The 18,116-nt window shown below is 38.1% G+C and overlaps 3 protein-coding genes across 8 annotated transcripts in view; 1 reads left to right on the plus strand and 2 right to left on the minus strand.

Moving 5' to 3' along the window:
* The window catches only part of LOC122133921 (SH2 domain-containing protein 4A-like), a 956,524-nt gene that overhangs the window by 892,271 nt on the left and 46,137 nt on the right, over positions 1 to 18,116 (minus strand). The gene's annotated exons all lie outside the window — the stretch shown is intronic.
* The window catches only part of LOC109066939 (sorting nexin-25), an 825,452-nt gene that overhangs the window by 469,323 nt on the left and 338,013 nt on the right, over positions 1 to 18,116 (minus strand). The gene's annotated exons all lie outside the window — the stretch shown is intronic.
* LOC109070417 (CXXC-type zinc finger protein 5-like) lies at positions 1,925 to 16,281 on the plus strand. 6 transcript variants are annotated; one of them, XM_042770665.1, is made up of 4 exons: positions 1,925 to 2,379; positions 3,460 to 3,593; positions 6,984 to 8,004; positions 15,216 to 16,281. In XM_042770665.1, exons 3-4 carry the CDS (start codon positions 7,186 to 7,188, stop codon positions 15,258 to 15,260), a joined length of 864 nt encoding a protein of 287 aa, XP_042626599.1. In that variant the 5' UTR covers positions 1,925 to 2,379; positions 3,460 to 3,593; positions 6,984 to 7,185; the 3' UTR covers positions 15,261 to 16,281. The 6 variants fall into 6 exon arrangements, with proteins under 6 accessions (XP_042626599.1, XP_042626600.1, XP_018942537.1 ...); XM_042770666.1 differs by lacking the exon at positions 3,460 to 3,593; XM_019086992.2 differs by lacking the exon at positions 1,925 to 2,379 and having other exon boundaries at positions 3,219 to 3,593; positions 6,984 to 8,012; positions 15,219 to 16,281.

The raw sequence follows: 18,116 nt of genomic DNA on the forward strand, positions 1-18,116 counted from the left end.
AGGTTAAAGATAGGCACATGAAAACGTATTTCAATGTAAATCTACAAAAATATAATGATTTTATCAAATGCTAGGTGAAAATTGTCTGTCTAATTGCTCAGGAAAATACCTGCGCACTTCTCCTGATACAATTTTAGCTATAATTCATCTCCATTGCACAATTGGCATGGGATGTCAATGTCTCTAAACAAATCTCTCAAAACGAAATTGCTAGACCAATAACAAGTCCATTAACAGTCTGCAGGTTATTCCTTGTCTAATATATCTTTTTGAAACAGTATGTGGATGGGGGCCGTGGAGATCTGAAGAACAGGGAGCTCTGACAACATGGTGCCCAAAACCACAGGTAACTCAAAGGAGTGAGAAACAGAGAGAGCAGAAGATATAGTCTACTGCATATCTGCGTTCGAGAAGCAGGCCAACAGCATTCCTCAGCGTCTGAGAAAGCTGGATGTTTGCTCCATCTCTCACCCCCCTCTCCTTCTATCTCTATGCCGTCGTCTTTCAAGTGGGTTTTATCCCCTCCTGTGGAGCGGGTCATGTGTTTGGCTGCCAGAGAGAACCATGTGACGTTAATCCAACGTCCTCCTCCACACCCCACACACACACACCACCACCACCATCACACAATCCACCCCCCAGCTCAGAGAGTAGGGGGTCTGAGGTCTTAAAAGTTATCTGGGAATTATGTGGCCACAAGGATAGGCAAGTGTTCATTTGTTTATTTATTTACCCATTTTAATGATCTATCATGTGGTTTCATTTGGAGATGATCTGTGTTCTGTCACATAGCAGGGACCTCCAGGGTGAACTCAGGGTGTGATGCAACTCAGGATTCAAAGGTCTGATCAATGACACAAAAAAAAAACCCTCAACAAAACAATCATCCAATAATACTCCTATAAGAACACCACACAACAATTATAAAAAAAACAATTATCACCACAAAAAAAGAGAGAGAGAGAGAGAGAGAAATATAGTTGATATTTATAAATATTTATATTTATAAATAAATTGTGAATATATTTTTTTTCTTATATCTTAATTTATAAAAATCAATTATATATAGAGAGAGCGAGAGAGACATATTTTATATTGATTTTTTTATAAATATTGTGTAAATCTATTTAATTTTTGTATATCTTAATATATAAAAATAAATGAATTATATAATTATATTTTTAAACGTAAATAAATTATAATGTTTGTATGAATTAAAGTATATAAAACATTTGAAGTACTTTCAAGTGGCTTGTGTACTATATGATCATGCTAATCACGTAGTACCATGGTATATATCAAATTACCAAAGTACTAACATGTTTTTGGACACACAGCTATGATGTAATACCACAGTATTCACTGGAATACTATAGAGTGCCATTCCTTTCAGAATGTACTGTGGCTGTGTACCATGGTACAGCCCAAAGAGTTGTATTATACTTCCAAGAATACAAAAGTAACTACAACATCCAAAAACAAAATTTTAGCGCCATGGTACTGTAAGTGCTTTAAATACTATTGTATTTTAATATAGTAATCACATAGTACCACGGTTTATGTCAGGGTACTATGACATTACCATGTTTTGGGAAACTACCTATGTAAATGGTATATGGATACTACCATAAATTTGAGCTCAACCATGTATGTGTCCAAAAAAAAAAAAAAAAAAAAATAGTACCTATAGGCTACTTTATATAATATTTTTTGGGATGTAAATACCATGGTATATATGAATATGGTAAGCGTACCGTATCACGATATTTTCGGACATAACCATGATGGTAATACTATAGTATTTTTTGGGGACAGAGACATATACCGTGGTATATTAATCTGTGTTGATACAGTAGGCTACCATGGTATTAACCCAGGACGTATTGTAAGCGAAAACTTAATCCCATACTCTTAGAATAGAGTTTAGCGTTTTGTGAATACAGGTATGGGGAGAAAACTATAATATGAAGTGAAGCCGTAAAGTAGGGTCACTTTACTCAAGCCTAAACTTTCCCGTTAATGCAGTTGTGGAGGACTGTAACACGCAACCCCCCTTAAACCCGCAGCCAGCAGCGCCGTACTGATCGATCCGCATTGATCGTCCCTGACGAGCTGTTCCACTTTCCAGCCAATGCACGCGCACCCGTCTGCAATTGGGAAGGAGCCCGAAACGAAGGAAAATTTCTGCCGCCCTGGCGGTGTCACTTCCCCACACTTCAGCTGGCCGCCTGCCAGACACACAGGACGCTCACAAGAGGTGGAGTGGACTCGAAGCGACGAGGAGGAGCGACTGGACGGACGGACAAATGATGGACCCACAGCAAAATGCCTCTTCGGTCACAGAGAAAGTCATCAACGCAGAGAAACACGACGATTATGGTAACAAGTCCAGTCCCTTTGATTTCTTTACAAATACTTTATATGCTGTTAGAGAAACTGAAATTAATGTATTTTATAGGGATAGCCTATAGTTTTCATATCATTAAATATGCTTACATTAATAAATTTCATTGATATTAATTAATTATAAAATAATTTGCCTAAAAATATAATTAATTAAATAATATAAACAATATGGGTATTCCTATAAAATACATAAATAGATTACATTGACATTCATTGATTACAAAGTAATTAATTTAAAAATATAATAAACAATTAATATAAACAATATGGGTACTCCTATTAAATGCATTAATAAGTTGCTTTGATATTCATTATAAAACAGTTAATATAAAGTGAATATTAATATAGGCCTAATATAAAAACAATAATTAAAATAAACAATGATATACAACAAATACAATAAATTGTTAATAAATGCATTAATTAAATACACGTGATATTTAATGAAAGCATAGCCTACTATAAACAATACAAATTTTAATGTATGTCTAAATGCTGATTTAATAATTGATAAATTATTACTAATAATACGAATTAAAATCAATTTGATATCAAATGTGCTAAAACAGTAGCAAATTGCATACATATACATGTAATAAAAATAATTGTTTTATTGTTGTTATTTAATTTTCATGAACGTGCAATTATTATTTACAATTGGCATTTTATTTTCATTTACAGAGCACTCAGTAGGGTTATATTTCAGATGAGTGAATTGTTACGTGTTTTACATATTAAAATAGGCCTATCAATCAGCTCAAAGTTCCTGGAAAGCATGAATGTGCAAACGTTCTGATATAATAAATCAATCACTAGCACAGCCAACAGCCATTAAGAATGGAGTCAAGAATGGGCTGAGTGTCCAGCCCTCTCAAAACTATACTTCATTCATTATTCCACTCTCATATGCACAGAGAAACAGACAGCCCTCGCGCGCATCCACACCTCTTTAAGGTTTATTTCTTTTTTCCGTGACGGAAAGTCCACTTCGGTTTTTGTGTGAAGCTCCAAAAATCTATGAAATGTGTTTGCATGTTCTTCTCCGGGCGCGAGGATGTGGAGGTGGGATAGAGAGACGCGAGAGGCTGGAGGAGCGCACGCGCTCGCTCTCGGACAAAGTGCGTTCTGTGTGTATCTGCCGGTGTTTGGGCTTTATTGAAGGAAACAGCGAGAATAATTCAGTCTGGGTGAGCATTTGCTTTCGTTTGGCTCTTTTACCTTTTATTCTCTCTCTCTTTTATATAAATCTCCGCAGCGCGTGAGAGCACCGGACCGCTCGGACAGTCGGAACGCTCCCCTCGGCTCACGAGCGGTGCGAATGAAAAGACGCTTGTGTTTGCAAATATGCAGATGCCCTATATTTATCAAAGGGAGGGGAATGAGACTTTTTTGAGGACTGTTCAAAGTTACAATGACATCCAGCCAAGACGAATAAGTTGGCAGTGAAATAACAAGGGAATGTGCTTAACCAACGCGACGTGTTGGCGCATACCGCGCGCTGTCACCATAGACACATCTCTCGAGATGAGACAAAAGGGATTTTGTTTTACTTTCTAAATGATCGGCGTTACATCTGCTAGACAATTTGCCCATATGTATTAGCTGCATTGGTGCAACTTTGCCACGCGTAACCAAATAGGCGCACGGAATAGTTGCATTTACGGGTATTTGTTTGTTGTTTGGCTGTACTGTGGTCACTGTAAACATACTATTGTGACATTTTCTGTTTTTATTGGTTGTCTGGATTAAAATATGTGGGTTTTACCGAGTCGGAATGTTTGAATTATTCAGAATTCCTCTTGGAGAGAGGTAAGTACGAATGCAAGTTATACGTGCTGTTTATTATTAATCCATTATGAGTTACATGCAAACTTTTTGTCTGTGGTGCGTATTTGCATTTTAATTATTTAAATAATCTAACGTGAATCTATGCAGTTAATACGGGTCAGTTTGGGGGATTGATCTGGGAAGGGTTTAATTGAGGTGATCGTTTGCCAAAACATGTAGATCTTGATAAGCAGGTCATCTTGTTTAGGCACAGTTGGGCTATTTGTGCAGGTTTGGCTATTGTTCCCTGGTGATGTCCAGATCTCTCTAAGTCACGCTATTGTCCCTCTGGCTCGCCGCAATACTGGACACAGCAATTTCCAAGTGCATGTGAGCCTTGTTGGTTATATGTTTGACATGCATTTGACATGAGGCAATTGCTGAATGGGCATTCCAACCGTTGCTAGGAACTTATTTATCTGTAAGCCAGGTCAATAATTTACTGAAGTCCTCAGTTGATGCAGGTTTTGTCTTGGTTTACCTGCAGATGAGAGCTACCTGTCTCCAGTAAGGTTTTATCCCCATGATGAGTCTTTGATGTGGATGTGATATAATCATAATTTATATGGTCATGTGTTTTGCTAATGGATAGAGTACTCTGTAAAAATGTTTTTCCAAGTAACTTACAGTAAAAGTGTGTTTTATATGGTTTTAATCAGGTCAGATATATTATTACATGACTGAATCAACTTGATACTTAGTATTTACCAGTTCATGGAATTTTTTAGATTATTAAGAAATAGCCTATACTGAAAATTCATAGTAATGACCGGGGATAGTTGTCACAGTTTTCATTATGGAGAATGGGTTTATTTTTGAATAGACACAAACTTTATAGTATGTATTACAAAAAAGCTAAGTTTCCTCTGTTATTAACTGATTAATGAAGTTAATTTATCACATTGACCTATTGTGACAGCATGCTCTTATAGTGGGGCATGTTGTCACACTATGCGGTAAGTTGTCACAATTGAATTTGCCATTAAATAACAAAAGTCACACAGTAAAAGAGTTCTGAAATATAAAAATTATAAATGAAACATCAAAATGGAAATATGCAATAGTAATGTTAGTAATATTAAATCACTTAGTAATATTAAATCATTGTTTTAGCCAACATAACTGTAAGTTACACCATTTAAAACATGTGACAACTTACCCCAATCTGATTTTTATGAAAAAAACTCATTTGAAGTAGATATTTAAAAGCAACATTTAAAACCTTATAGGTACTGAGACAACTTCCCTGTGTGAAAACTCGCCCCACTCTCACTAACACGCATATTTATTTATTGATTTATTCATGCATTCTTTCATTCATGCATTACCTCATCTTCATGGGCAGTCACTCACAACCTAAACTATTTTTTTACTCTAATTATTACCAATAGCATGATTTACTAAGGCTTGGCAGTTAATTGAAATGTTAAGTCATTGACGATTGTGCGTATGTGCGTCAGTGCGGCTGAGCTTGCACCTAGACATCCTGATTTCACTGTCGGATCACCCCAGGGGCTTTGCGCTTGAGCTCACGATTCTGGTTTCGTGATAGAACAGACCGCCTGTGGACCCTGATAGACGTCTCTCACTGAAGGGGAATTGCTGTCACAAGGAATGGGCTTTCGCACGTAAAGGTTATGAAATATAACAATTTAACAGACTCAAACCACCCAATTCAGTATCCACACACAATTTTCTTTTTTTTTTTTTTTTTTTTTTTCTCTCTCATGAGCTCCACAGTTAGTTTCAGTTCCTTGGAAGCACACCGAACAAAGTGTTATTGTTACTAAAACAGATATCTAGGACAGATATTATGTGTAAAACATAAATGTTGGCTAAGGAATCAAAATGGGTCAGATGAGGCCACAGCAAGCAGTACATTATTTATTACCGTGAAATTGTGCCTATTTCAGCAGGGCAAAACAATAAACAAATAAAATGCCATATGTTTATAGGCATGATTATTTTGGAAGAATTTGATTCGTTAAAATTGTTTTTAGCAGTTAAGGATGAAGTATGATATTGTGCCGAGACAAATCACATAATTTAATTTGCGGTTGACGGGTGAGGCCGACCTGATGTGTTCTTCATTCTTTGGATATACGCTACTGATCAAAAGTTTGGAATAATGTTTGCATTCTTTTGAAAGAAGTCTCCTATTCTCACCAAAGCTGAAATTATTTGAACAAAAATACAGTAAAACAGTAAAATTGAGAAATACTATTACAATTCAAAAGAATTGTTTTCTATTTTAGTATATTTTAAAAAGTAATTCATTCTGTGATGCAAAGCTGAATTTTCAGCATCATTACTCCAGTCTTCAGTGTCACATGATCCTTCAGAAATCATTCTAAAATGCTGATTTGCTGCTCAAGAAACATTAAGAATTACCGTTAGAATTCAGAATATAAGCAAGAAAATTTGTTTCCAACGTTGCTAATATTAAGACCCATTAAAAATAATAATAATTTAGCACCAAATCAGAATAATTTCTGAAGGATCATGTGACACTGAGAGCTGAAATTTCAGCTTTGCATCACAGAAATAAATCAAATGTTAAAATATGTTAAAATAGAAAACCGTTATTCTAAATTGTAATAATATTTCAGTGTTTTCACTGCTCTGTTTTGATCAAATAAATGCAGCCTTGGTGAACATAAGAACAATTAATTATTCATCTCTACATCTACCATACCTTTAATCAAACCATGCTGGCTTTAACCTCCATGTGTTCTATTTTCCCTTTCTAGGATTCTCAAGCCTTAGTGAACGGACCCCTGAGATGTTTTTGAGGCTCGACTAGTGTGGACCGCTGCTCCAGTGGTCTGATTCTCCAGCTGTGCACGCGTCAATCTCGTCTTGGCTTCGGTCTTTGTAGGAACATTGCAACTCTATTCCCTGTCCATCCTAAGCTCCCTCATCTCCCTCTCCCTCCCCCTCACTTCGTGGCCCATGTCTGCCAGTAGAGGGTCCATGGAGGGAAGTCGAGCCATAGAGGATGAGGAGGCGCAGGACAGCTGCTGCGGGGATGAAGACTCATCCCCAGTGGTGGAACGGAGAAACCGCAGTGGCATCATCAGCGCTCCACTCAGCAAAAGCCTGAAGCGTTCACGAGCTCTCTCGCAGTACATCGCAACCTGCTCGGCCGCTGCTGTGGCCAGTGTCGCAAATGCTAACAGACTCGCCCAGAGCTCAATGGTGGCGGCAGGTGTCAAAGCTCACTCTACCGCTAGCCAGCACAGGTCACAAGTCGGGTACGCCAAACTGGACCGGGCTGCGTTGATGTCTGGCCTTCTGGACTCTCCGAGTGGCCTGCATCTCGCCCAGGCCGCCGAGCTCCTGCGACGGGCGGGGATGCTGCTTCCTGTCAGCGATCCGTCCAATGTTAGTGTGGGTGGGGACATGGAGACGGTCTCTGCTTCTGATTCGCTGGGCAGTGTGATGGACTTCCCGTTGCTTGGTGGAGTGGGCGGGAGTTTTCCTTATCACCCGGGGCTGTTCATAATGACGCCAGCAGGAGTGTTCCTCGCTGATGGGGCGCTCTCGCACGTGACAGGCACGTCGGAACACCAGCAGACGCAGAGCGAGATTTCTTCAGCCATCAGCGCCAATGGGAAGAAAAAGCGGAAGCGATGCGGCCTGTGTCCACCTTGCCGGCGCAGGATTAACTGCGAACAGTGCAGCAGCTGCCGCAACCGCAAAACCGGCCATCAGATCTGCAAGTTCCGCAAGTGCGAGGAGCTCAAAAAGAAACCTGCTGGCGGGCTGGAGGTAAGATGGTGAGCAATGCACAGTATATTCATAAACATTATCACTGAATTCTGCCTGAATGCAAGCTAGCATCATCTGCATGAGAACCACAGCATAATAGGCCACTCTTCTGACACACTGAGCTGTGATGCTCATGCAGGTGTTGCAAGTTTGCATAATTTCTTGATTCTCTCCCCTCATCTCCTTATTGTTTCCTGTTCGATCTACTATCCCTGTGGATAAAAGCAGCTAAAAGTCAAAAATAAAAGTTTTTGACAAGCAGAACAAATTTCTGTGTAAATAATTTTTCAGTTCATTGCAATCATTTACGTAGTGGATTAATGGAAAATTATGGACCTTGCTATGGATTTTGTTTAATAATGGATTTCAATAGATTTGTCAGTTTAATGTGTTATTTTAATTCAGTTAAAGTCAAAAATGAATAACACAATAAAACTATTAATGTAGTAAAATCATGACCCTTGACACATACAGTATATAAATTCTGTAACAAAGTATTTTCTACCTTCTCAGCAATTTACACTACTGTTCAAAAGTTTGGGGTCTTTTTTTTTTTAAAGAAATCAAATTAATAGTTGTTATTTTGCACAAATGCATTCAATTGTTCAAAAGTCACACAGTAAAGACTTAGAACTTTTCCCTTTCAAATGAATTCTGTTATTTCCACAAAAATATTAATATGTTTTCAGATAATAATAGTAATAATAATAAATGTTTCATGAGCAGCAAATCAGCATATTAGAATGGTTTGTGAACGATCATATTACACTGAAGACTGGGGTAATGATGCTGAAAATTCAGTTTTGTCATTGCAGAAATAAATTACATTTTAAAATATATTAAGGTAGAAGCAGTTCTTTTAAATTTAAAAAATATCAATAATGCTATTGCTATTTTTTTAGTTTTTGTTCAAACAAATGCAGACTTGGTGAGAAAAAGACACTTTAAAAAAAAAAAAAAAAGCATTATGACCCTAACTGGCAACCAAATAAGCCCATCTCACGCTTGTGCATACAGAAAACATATAAATAATATCAAATAACTCCGTACATGACTCCTAAATCTCTATTGTTTGCCACAGTGATATAATGGCTTTATTGTGATTAAATTAGTTAATCTGATTTTTTTTTTTTTTATTAATTCAACTAGAATGTTTGATCATTTGACAAGCCCTAGTTTTTACAGCCGTTTACAGATAAATTAATGCTGCTTGTGTTTCATAAATGTCAGTATATGAACATTACTCATCCTGACAAATGGCAAGCTGAATGTGGTTTCCCATCTCTCAGGCAGTGTAACTTGAGACGTTTCTGCCTTGTTTACAGGCAGGTTCAGGTGTGGGAAAATTAGCTCTGGGTCTGTGCTGATGTAAGCTAGTTAGGATCTAACTTTGCAATACTGGTGTCATTGTAAGATTGGTCTAGTTGGTTGCATATTTTTTTCTTGCAAGGAAAATGTTAAGGCATCATGATGTTCCACAGGTAACATTCCCCTTCACTGTCTGTTATGATGAGATGATTCAGAGTTTCAGCTATCACATTTAATGAATTTGAATGAATGGGATGAATATAAAATGTTGAAATAACACCATGTTCCAACCAGCCACAACGCACAAGTTTCCAGCATCAAGTGTTCTGTCTTTACTAAAAGTACTGAATGTGGGACTTTGGACCAATGCTATTTCACTGTGGGAGGGGCTACCCAACACACCAAGACAATAGCATAAGGTTTTGTTAAATGAATTTGTTAAAATTAATGAAATTATTATTTGTTATAAGTTTCTTATACAAAATCCTATATTATTTTACAATTAAGATTCAGTTTGCTGAAAAATCCCAGTGCGCATTCTTCATTTTGTAGATGTAGAGTTTAAAAATCTTTGTGTATAAAAAAAAGTACTTGGACCAAAGTGATTTGAACGCACCTGACATTGTGATTAAGAATTTCCCAGGAGGACATGAACACAACAAAATAAAGCTGACTTTGGAAATAGCATTCTAGCATACCACTCCTATGTATTACATATCTTGTATCTCTATTTATTACATATCATGTGTATGTTTGGAAATGGAAAACTACCATACTACTTACTGAACACTGTAGAAAACAAACTGCCTACTTGTCTTTAAAATATAGTAAGTAAAACTGTAGACATTATTCCACAATAAATGGTTCAAACAGTAGTAAGTTGTAACATGACCTCATCACATTGCATATGACTGGAAATAAAATGATAATTTTGCCTTTTTAATTAAATATATGTAAAAAAAATTATATAAATATCATCCATCACACTTGAAATGGAAGGTCAAGTACATTGCACTGTGGGATACAGTACTCCTTACTGTAATAGGTCTGGTAAATGTAGTATTGTAGGTAAATTTACATTTTGTTTATAGTATAAATACTATTTACTTCAACAAGAGAGTGCTAGTATGCTATTCCAAACAGCTTGGTTGATTGCACTAAATGGCGCAATCCACAAAAGAAATCTCATTGGCTCAAAATCATGTTCCATATATCTGTATGCTAAATATTAAATGGGTTGCTGATTTTGTTGCATTAGAGTGCAATCATGTTAGCTATTTTTCAGGCAAAAAGTTCTGTTGTCTAATGTCAGTAGTCACTTTCAAACCAAGCAGCTTTCTGTTGGCCAACACTGCAAAAAAATCTGCATGGATTTCCATTGAAATTACTGGATTTTGCTGCAAAAATAAAAAAGGTGCTTAAAAAAATAAAAATGGTAAATGTGTCCATGTTTTTTACTTGATGCTGCAAACTTGTTCTAAATGTCTGACTCGTGGACAGGTGATAAAAATAATTTGTGAATGTGCACATGGGGCCTTTCATACATGTTGTGTGACTGTTTGTTTTTCACAGCATTTGAGTTTGTTTTCATGTATGTTCGCATACACGCATTTGTGTGTCTCTGTGTGTGTGTGGCAAACTCAAATGGTCCATCTGGCCTTTGCATCTGTCATCTGGAGCACCAGGTGTCAATGTGTCCCAGAACCCCTCTCTTTCTCGTCCTCCAGAGGCCCTGAACTGCATTTGTGTGTCTGTTTATGTGTATAGCATTGCAGGAAGAGGCAAACACAGACCCAGTGAAAGTCATTATGAACTCTCTCTGTGTGTGTGTGTGTGTGTGTGTGTGTGTGTGTGTGCGTGTGTGTGTGTGTGTGTGTGAGTGTGTGTGAGTGTGTGTGTGGTGAGAGGGGTTGTGATTGTGTGTGTGTATTGACCACTGACCAGCCTGATTTCTTTGAGAATCACAGCACTGAGGTAAAGATTGAGGTGTTGGTACAGTATGTGCCTGAGCTTAGATGGCTCAGTTTGTGTTCATGTGTCTCTATGAAGTCTAAGGCTCAAAATACATGCAAGTATGTGAATTCAAATCCTTGTAGCTACATTTTCACGTTTTGAAGCATTCATAATCTATAATGTAAAACAAATATGTTGCCGCAAGGGGCGCTATAGAGCATTAGCATAAATCTGTAGAGAGTTTCAGCTTTTAGGTCAACTGTCATGGCAGTCAACAGTTTCAAGATTTCCTCACTTAGAAGTTTAAAGTTAGTTAAACTGGAAATATATTTATGGATGAGTAATTCTTAAGAGTTGATTCACACAGAATGTTTAATGTTTAAAAAAACAAACAAACATGGGAATCAGGGAAGTGGAATTAAAAAAAAACCTTGCATTTTTATACATACACTGTAATTTTTGTTGTTGTTCATTAATAAATTAATAAAATTTAAATAATTAGTGAGTACATCTTAAAACAGTTTTGCCTTGCCTTAAATCACTGTGATAAACCTATATTAATTTGTATTTTAGACTCACCAGGACAGATTCCTCAGGAAACTACATACATTTGTCATTCTTCTGTGTTTGTTGTTTACATCATATCTGCAAATAAAGAAAAAAAAGTTTAGGTTACTACTTTATGCAGTTGAAGTAGCTTGAAGCCACAACAGCTTGAATTACGAACTGAAATTAGTTTGTAAGATGAAAAGAAAAACGACAATATCTGTAATAAAAACATGAATCCAACATATATTTATAACATCACTTTTACTGTGCACTGACTAGGTTCACAAACCAATTTTAGTTGGTAACAATGCCAGTCTCTTAACCAGTTACTACTTTGGTCTGTGTGCCTATATATCTATATTTTTTTGTGTATATGAAAATATAGGCAGTCATAAGGCAATCAGATAAGGCAATCATTTGTAACCATGGGCACAGAGGTGCGCCTAAAGCCATCAGATTCATCCGTGCAGAAGAGCAGAACCAAAGCAACACTCACATAATGACCAACACAATGTTCTTCTGGTTAGTAGTCTTATGCTTCAAATGCTCATGGTTTCAGAAGTTACATAGTGTAGCTTTTTATTTGAGAGCCACATTTTTACAATGATGTGTCATGGCCAAAATGCTTCAGAAGATGCAAGTGCTTTGGGACAGTGTGCTTGTGGTGCATTTGCATACTTGCGTAGAGTATTGCTTAAAATCCTGTCCACACACTCAGTGACTGTCCCTGTGTGTTGCTAGGTCCTGTACTGGTTGGTCACTAGCTAGTGTTCAGTTCTTGTAAATCTAATAATAAAGCATAGCGCTAGCAATGACAAGGCCATGGGTTTGATTCCCAGGGAATGCATGAACTGATATAATGCGTGGCTTGAATGCACTGTAAATCACTTTGGAAAAAAGCACCAGCCTAGTTCATAAATGTAAATGTAGTTGCCCTAATAACACATATAAAAATCCCTACTGCTAAGATGACATTAAACAATGACATTGAATCTTTTTTTATGTTCTAAAAATGTATATTTTGGAGAAAACAAATGTTTATTATAAGTTGCACCAGTCCAACATTTACAAGATTAACAAGAAATGTCTTACATGTGTTCTGTCGCTGGTGACATTTTTCGCTGGTGACATGTATTTGTGTATTACCAGGGTTTGCTTTGTCTTAATAGTGGTTTCTTCTTGTTGTGTGTGTGTATGCGTTTTGAATAAATGTGTGTTTTTAAAATGTTTTAGGCATATATTTATGGTGAGTTTGCATCTCTCTCTCTGTGTGTGTACTGTGTGCTTTTATTGACAGAAGGTTTGGTCAGGTGGTTGAAAAAGGCATAAAGGACTCATGGAGTTTAAAGAGCCATTATTGACAGGTCACAGTCAGTGGTGTGGGGGTCTATTGACTTCTTGATGTGTGTGTGTTTGTTTGGGATGGATAGATGTGTTTTCATATGTAGGACCTTTCATGTGTTTAGAGCCAGGTTAGGTGTGTGTGTTTTGTGCAAATCCCATTCGATTTCTGGCCATTGATCTTACCTTGCAACTTTTGTTGATGTGTGTGTACTGCATGATGACACATCTCACTGCATCCGTGTGGCGGGCGGTATCTCGGAAAGTCCCTGATATAGCTGGAAGCAGAAGGAGATTGAGTGGGCAGGGCCCTCCAGGCGCCACCCCTTCCTCTTGTAGAGGAATCTCAGTCTCACAGCCAGGCGGCTGAAGTATTTTAGGTACAGCATGTGTGTCAGTGTCTGTGTATGTGTGAGAGAGCCAAATACAGGTCGACACACAATATATCAACATATATCTGTACCTGCTTTCCTTTACTACATATACTCGTTGGACATTTATTTTGTGGTGTTTGCTAAAGCAAATATCACTATTACAATTGCTCACACTGTTTGTGCTACAGTCATAACTGTTATCTCAAATCAAGAGTTGTTGTGAAGAGTGAAAAACACTGAAAACATACTAGCAAGTCCTTAGTGCTACATAGCAACATCCTAACAACAACCCATAACACCTTAGCATTATGGCTATGACTTCTGCACAAACAAACACCAGGACACGCACCACTGTCTACATTTTACAGATCTACTGTATGTTTATTAGGTCAGATTGACACTATACATATGTTTAGCGACCATGTAATATAAAACGTGGTTAGGAAAAAAAAATATATATATATATATATATATAAAATAAATGGCAATAATAATAATAATACTTTTTTATTATTAACATATTCAAAATACATCACAATCATTAAGTTTTGTCAAAAAATAAAAATAATTGCATTAAAATATTATTGTTAATAATAATTCTCAATGCCTATTATGTTTTTATTTTGTATTATAATGGTCATTTAATTAATATTGTCAAAAATCTGAAACAATAAATATAACTGCAAAAACAGCAACAAAAACAATTATTTTTAATTATTAACTGTTATTATTATTATTATTATTAAAAATATTCAGAATAGTTATTTATGTTTTATTCATTTAGTATAATAATCATTTAGATAGTGTGTCAAAAGAGAGGAAATAAAAACAGGAATCAGGTCTGCTTTATTGAATCAACTCAGTTTCTACCATAAAAAAACAGCAATATTTGTGTGTGTGTAATGTTTGTGGTGCCCTTGATCCTCTATTCTTACCATCATTCTTGTGTATTTGTATGTGTTTATGTGTTTGTGTATGATTTAGAGACAGAGGAGATGATGGGTTAAAAAATAACCTTCGAAATTAATCTGGTGTGTGTGTGCGTGTCTGTCCATGCACTCATGCTCTGTCTGATTGGCCATGTGCATGGGCTGACAGCCCATCTGGTGTTGGCTTGTCTATTGGGGTCGATGAGGGAAAAGGGGGTCTGGATGCATGTGTGCGCGCGTACAAACGCCAAAGCCCTGTCAGAGAGTAATGAGAGAGCGGGACTGTGGGAGAGTGTGTTTGGGAAACAGAGAGAGGGACTAGGTCATGTAAGGTGAAATCATTGCCTGTGCATGTTACTTCATGATGAAGGGAACACTCCCCTCCCTCTTTTTCTCCCTCGGTCCTTCGTTCTTTCGTTCTGGACGTCTTCCCAGGAAACGCTGCCGTTGTCTCCACTCTCCCAAAGTCCCACAGCCAAAGACTACCCCTGCCCAGTCCCAAAGCAGGCTGGGAAAAATCTGCCATTTGCACCACTGCGGTATTTCAGCCCTTTACAGTCTTAGCAAGTCTGGCTCCACAGAAAGAGAGGGATTTGAAACAGAAAAGGAAAAGTTCTGGAGATGAGGGTCAAGAGTCCAGTTTAATGAGACATTTCCCATTTCCTTGTTGCTCCACTGTTGGTGTTTATGTTGAATTATCAATGACTCATGTTGTTTTCTTTCCTTGTTTCATTCTTCTGTCTTTCCTGTCTTTCCAAAAGTGATGCTGCCAACCGGAGCTCCTTTCCGATGGTTTCCGTAGGGCAGCTGGACCCTCCCCCCATGACTTCCATCCCATAATGAAGGACTCCCGATGGACGGTGACGTCACTCCCACTCAGAAAGCTGTGGGGCTTGTAAACACTAGGTGCAAACAAACAAATAAAACAAACGAAGAGCAGAATGAAAGCACTATTTGAGAATGAACATGTCCTGAACCAAAAATAAACAGTGAATGGCGGAATGTCATTCCGTTTTTCTTTTTTTCCTGTGTTCCATTTCGGAACCATCTGAGTTCTACTTCGGAATCTTGCCCTTTATTTGGATACTTTGGAACTATTTGCCGCCAAATGGAAAACGGACAATCATTTTTATTTGTGTGTTTAGTGGTTTTGTTTGTCCATGTGTGGAGAAATGCCGTAATTTCGTTTAGAGAATGTAATCCCAAGGCTCTGTTTTAAAGCTTGTGATAATTAAGGAGCACTATTGTAATTTAGCACAGTGGTTCTTACTGACTGCCTCAATGTTACGATTGCCTTTTTATGTCAAGTTTTGTTTGTTTATTTGTCTGTTTTTTGATTTGTCATTCAGTTTTCAAGATGCTCAATATCTGATACAAAGAAGACCGTGAAAAACGCTCCAATGTAGCATCACTTACTTCAAACATGCTTGAAAGGTCCTTTTGGGTTTGTCGTTCTGGTTGTTTGTTTTTAAATGCTGTAGGTCTGCTGGGATTGGAGGGAAGGTGAAGCTGATGGAACTACACTATGTAGACCAGATGATGGTGTATTTGTGTACCAGTTATGTGTAGGACTCACCTCCTTTTTCTTGTAGCCTTGTGGGATTGGTCAGATGGAAGACAAGGTCCTTAGCAGATCTGGGACTCCAAAATTCAGGAAATTATTGATGTTTTATGATAATATTTCTTTGATTAGGATATTTTATTGCTGATTTACCCCAAGACCTGAGTTCCAGTACTCCTTTAAGTCCTTTTCACATGGTTAACACCATTGAACTCTAGTGTGAAGTGGCAAGCAAATGTTCTATATCTATATCACTATTGTGACACATTGAGTTGTATGACACAACTTCTATCTAAAACATTATGAGAAAAGTTTCAAGAACTCTTGTTCGACAAGTGATTTTCTTTCTGTTTTAAGCTTACACACATGAGCCCTTTCATTTTCTTTGTGAATGGTTCTCATGGTTTCTTTCTTCCCAAGCAATGGGACGCAAAATCACCCTTCTGTAATGGTATCTTTTCATGTAAGCGTCAAAGCATAAGACGCTTAAGACATGGATCGAATCCTTGACGCTAATCATGTGAAAGGGGCTTAACCATGTTGGATAAGTGACTTTTTCTTTTTTTTTTTTTTGCTGTAATTGTCTTTTTTTCTTCTTCTTCATGCTGAAATCCTACTGAACAGGTTCGCCCCAGTTTAATACTGATCTAGATTGAGTGAAATGCACAGTACCAAAATTATTTCAAGTCAAAATCCAACAGCACACCATTTCCGTGCCGTATGGGGCCAAATTTATCGGTCTGCGTAAATGAATGCATGTATTTGGTGTCCAAAGCCAACCATTCTGAGGTCTTGGCAGTCCTCAATTTAATAAACCAAGGTGCAAACCAAACAGTTCTATAGTCGCTGTTGAAATATGTCATATTCTATAGCATTTGCATGGTGACAACCACTTTAAATGAACGATTATTACATGTATGATGTTAAGCTCTTTAAAACATGCTTATTTGATATTTTGTTTTAATTTTTTTTGTTTTGTATTCACAAAGAAAGTCACGGCCAGAATAAGTCATGTGAGGTGAAATCAATGAGCACTCATAATTTTCCTCTGACTGAACCGTGCGCAAGTGTGTGAGTGAGTGAGTGAGTGAGTAAGTGTGTGTGTGTGTGTGTGTGTGTGTGTGTGTTGTGGGTGGGTTAAACCAGTGAACTGAGCGTGATATTTTTGTCCGTAGTGTAGGAGTGAATGAGAGTGTGAAAGCTTTTTTTTCTCTCTCTCTCTCTCTGCAGGCCGCGTCAGTCTGTCTCACTCCTCGTGGCCATCAATCCGATGAGAGCGAGCCGGAGGGCCGCATGTGGAGACAGCAAACGCAGGGTGTGGGGGTTGCGGGGGTGGGGGGTGGTGGGTTTGGCGAGCGTGTTTTGTTCTCCTCCAGGTGCACGGCCATCAGAAACGATTTGAACACCGCCCTGCCCCACATGCGACGTCGAATCTGTATATCCGAGCAAATCAGATTCGTTAGCATGCAATTTAGGGTGCGTGTGCCCTTATGAAATGATGGCCCACAATCACAGAGTGGCTAAGGGACGCTGCAAAGGCTCCTTCGGTCTTATCAACATCACCCAGACCCTTCTGTGCTCACGTCTGCATCTCTGTCCAAAACACACACACACACACACACACACACACACACATTTGCACACACACACACACACACACATTTGCAGCTAGGGCTCCTGCTCTGGCCTCTCACTCAAGCGGCGGGGCGCGCATAGATAGAGAGCGCGGTAACCAGGGCGATGGTTGATAAGATATTCGCTCCCCCACGGTTCATTCGTTCCAGGGGAACAGGAGCACGGCGCTACTATGGTAACGGCAGAGCGAGATGTTGCGCTATAATTGGTGCAGTGCTGCGAGCAGCATAGCGGCACTTCCAGGTGCGTGTCAGCGCGCAGGAGCCACGATATTACACTCCCGCTGGGAGACGGCGGAAAAGCACAACGTGTCCAGTTCTCATATCTTCTATCCTCCTCCTCCTACTCCCTTATATTGCTCTGTCCTCTTTATTTTAGTCACAAAATAATCGTGGTAAAGTTACTATTGACGGTCTTTAAACCACAGTGGGGAAGAGCGGGCAATTTTTACAATTTATTATT

Source organism: Cyprinus carpio, chromosome A14 (assembly GCF_018340385.1).
Source record: "Cyprinus carpio isolate SPL01 chromosome A14, ASM1834038v1, whole genome shotgun sequence".
Lineage (NCBI taxonomy): Eukaryota > Metazoa > Chordata > Actinopteri > Cypriniformes > Cyprinidae > Cyprinus > Cyprinus carpio.